Source organism: Cyprinodon variegatus, unplaced genomic scaffold, assembly GCF_000732505.1.
Source record: "Cyprinodon variegatus isolate N-32 unplaced genomic scaffold, C_variegatus-1.0 Scaffold931, whole genome shotgun sequence".
Taxonomy (NCBI): Eukaryota; Metazoa; Chordata; class Actinopteri; order Cyprinodontiformes; family Cyprinodontidae; genus Cyprinodon; species Cyprinodon variegatus.
This window is the reverse complement of record NW_015151384.1, coordinates 252948-256204: the sequence shown is the minus strand read 5'-3', so window position 1 is coordinate 256204 and position 3257 is coordinate 252948. Positions and strand designations below refer to the sequence as shown.

General features: G+C 39.9%; 1 protein-coding gene across 2 annotated transcripts in view; it reads left to right on the top strand.

Annotated features, from left to right (window-relative positions):
* Positions 1-251: 251 nt before the first annotated feature.
* Positions 252-3257, top strand: part of hlcs (holocarboxylase synthetase (biotin-(proprionyl-CoA-carboxylase (ATP-hydrolysing)) ligase)) — a 39665-nt gene continuing 36659 nt past the window's right edge. For both annotated transcript variants that reach the window (XM_015398371.1, XM_015398370.1), the window contains exon 1: positions 252-642. In XM_015398371.1, the coding sequence (XP_015253857.1) occupies positions 373-642 (270 nt within the window). In that variant the 5' untranslated portion in view covers positions 252-372. The remainder of the gene's footprint in view (positions 643-3257) is intronic.

The window sequence follows — 3257 nt, the reverse complement described above, 5'->3', positions numbered from 1 at the left end:
TACAATTACTATATTTCAGTGTACTATTAAGGGGATTTACATTGTGCCATGGTTATATTGTCTATCCATCTGAAAAGCAAAAACTGGAGTTGGTGCAAATATAAATTTCAAGAACAAGTTCTGGAGTCTGGAGTTTTTAAAAGCTGTTTTAAGGCTAGTTTCTGCTGATATACTCCAATCCGGTGGGTGGCGCTAAATCCAGTCGAACGTTGCTTTAGTCAACAGTGTTAATGTACACCGTAGAAGAAGAAGATGAGGAAGCTGCTTTGCTGCCTTCCAAGGTTATAACTGCAGAGCTCTATAAAACTTTGGGTTTGGACAATTAAAAATAATCAGCATGACAGCAAACACATGTAGAAAAGCAGCGATAAAATGTTAATAACTCTGTGTTACGTCTACATGTGGGTCCTTTTTCACAAGTGTTACTCGGTGTTGATCCGCAACAGTCTGTCGAGGCTGAGGAGCAGGAAGAGCCGCCTCTGCCTCAGCTTCTGTTCCGGCTCCGGTTCGGCTTCTACATCCTGCACAGCACCGCCCCCAGGACTCAGCGGAGCCGCTCCAAATTCACACAACCTTACCGGTCCCGGAGACAATGTTTTCCTCCAGCTCGGAGACAAGGCCGTCTATGTCACGGAGCCTCAGGTTAGAAACGGGAGCCTAGCTGGAGAACGTTAGCTTTCAGTCTGAGGGGAGGAAGGAAACATGGCGGAGTCTGCCGGGGAATAAAGGCTGTCATTAAGACTCAGCGGGATGTAGGAGGAAGCTAAAGGTGGTGCTCAGAGGAGCAAACAAGTTTACTAAACTTCCTAGGAAACAAAACAGCAACATTAGCTTGGAGCAAACATGGGGTGCTTAGAGTTGGTGCCGGTTCAACTCCCGCAGACTGCCTCTGGGTCCCTGAGCAAGACCCTTCACCCTTTATAGGGCCCTCAGTGAAACAACATTTCAAGTCAACAGAGTGTTTTTTGGAATTTGATGGAAAAAAAATATTGTCAATGTGCTAACAAGAAACGCAAACTTGCCCGAATAGATAATACAAATAACAAAAGTGCTTCTATAAGAAATTCATGAGTGAAAGAAACTCATTTTATTTTTGTTTCAACATAATTTTAGAGGCATTAATGCTGATACTGGCACATTTTTCTTAGTTTATAAACCCAAATATAATTAACTCATTAACCTTTTTTACTTTACTTTTTAACTTGTCAATTAACCTTTTACCTTTTTTTCTTGACTTGTTAACTTATTTTTTTCCAACTTAATTTCCAGTAGGTAATATATCATTCAAGGGCTCATCTAATTTGTCAAAATAAGATGCGCAGCCATGTAACAGGATCTTTGCTGAACGGCTGGGGATGCATCTGATAGAAAACGGTAACTTGCCCTATAAAGGGCCACAGTCAGGCCTGCCATGTTTTCACCAAACCTTGGAGTGAGATTTTGAAAGAACTTGGACCGGCAACCCTTATCAGGGTTAGATAAAGACAGGTGCAGCTATAGGTTGGAGGTTTTTAGAGGATTTAACTGGAAAAAAAAAGCAAAAAGGGGAATTTTTTTTTATAGCACAGTAACATTTTACTGTAGTGATGTGGAAAAGTTTCACACTACATACAATATATTCTATTCTGGTGATTTTCAGAGAAGTGAACTAAAGAAGAATGACCCTACTACATTCTGGGTCAAATGCAGAGGTGAATTTCTCCATTGGGAGTTCAATTATTATGATGTAGTAATAGAATTAGCTCAGAATCCGGCCGCAGTGTTTTGATCTGTTCAAGGTCATTTTTAATACTGGTGTTTTTATTAGAACCGAAGTTTCGGCAGCCAACAGAGACACAGAGTCCCCAAAACATTTACAACAACAACTACCTGAGTACTGAGTAACTGTTGGATACTAAAATCTATTTTAATGTTTAGAAATCAAGACAGACTGACTTTATGTGCAAGTTCTGGTATTTGAAAGCGTCTAAGACATAAAGAACACAAATAAATGTCATGAATTAGGGCAGGGCAATTAATTGCATTTGCAATATAATCGCAATTTAGGAAAATGCAATTTTCAAATCATTAAGGGACTCAATTTTTTATTCACAATAGATTTAACAAAAATAAGACACTAAATTTCTGCCTCCAACCCTTTAGGTGGCGCTAATATGATTAAAGTGGGCATGCTGTCGCACAGAAGGGATTGGAGAGTTGCAGCTAGCAGCTAGATCTATGCTTTATAGTTGATGTTAGAACTTTTACAGGCAAATGTTACAGCAAAGTCCTACAACTCTGTACAAGCAGGCTTACAAAAAACTTGAAGAAATGTCAATAAAATCCCAGTATTGGTTAAAAATAATTGCAATTTAGATTTTTGTCAACATTGTCAAGCCCAATCATCCGTGATGGGATTAACAACGTTAAAAGTAACGGCGTTACTAATGCCGTTACCTTTTAATAACGAGTAATCAAACTAATTACTTTGACCGTAACTATAACGCAGTTACCATCGCCGACACCCTGTTACTGCACGTTACTCAGGTCGCACAATGAACCTTTTTTTCATGATAGGACTCGTGCGCGCCTTGTCATAAGAGACGAGAGGATGAGATCGGCTGTTACGGGTGTTAACGTACAGCACACACAGAGAGATGGAGAGTGAGGAGGACTCCAGCTGCAAAACAGCGTTTTCCAGATGGAAATACCGGTGTTACGTCGAGCTGCGTTTCCCCATCACATATGGTTTCCCCTGCATCTCCGCACAGCTCAGGCGACAGGAAATGCGCATGCTCGCTAGATACCCTGCCTTTTCAACCTACTGTATTTTTAATTTTAAACATTATTTGATGGGCTTGTGGCAGGGATGGAGATCCATATTTTATGTCACACACAAAGTATACATCTATATAGATCTGTATAGATTGATAGATAGATGTTGCAGTATCTCTAACAACCCAAACACACAGGATTTCAGAATTAGACATCCCCAGTTATTAATTTCATACAATTCAATTTCATCATAAATGCATCATAGAAGCATCTTCAAAACAGGATTATTTTCTTGCCCACTACAGCTACCGGCGAATAAAATATGGCGACAGCAGGTGTTTCAGCTGAGGAATATACGTGGTTTGGATTTCACGCCCAGGACATCGAACAAAAGGTGCTAATTTGTTAGATGTGCTGCAAAAACCATTGCTGCAAAAGGTAGCAGTACAAAATTTATTCCACCGCATAAAAGTCATCCGCTGCAAAATGAAGAATGTTATAAA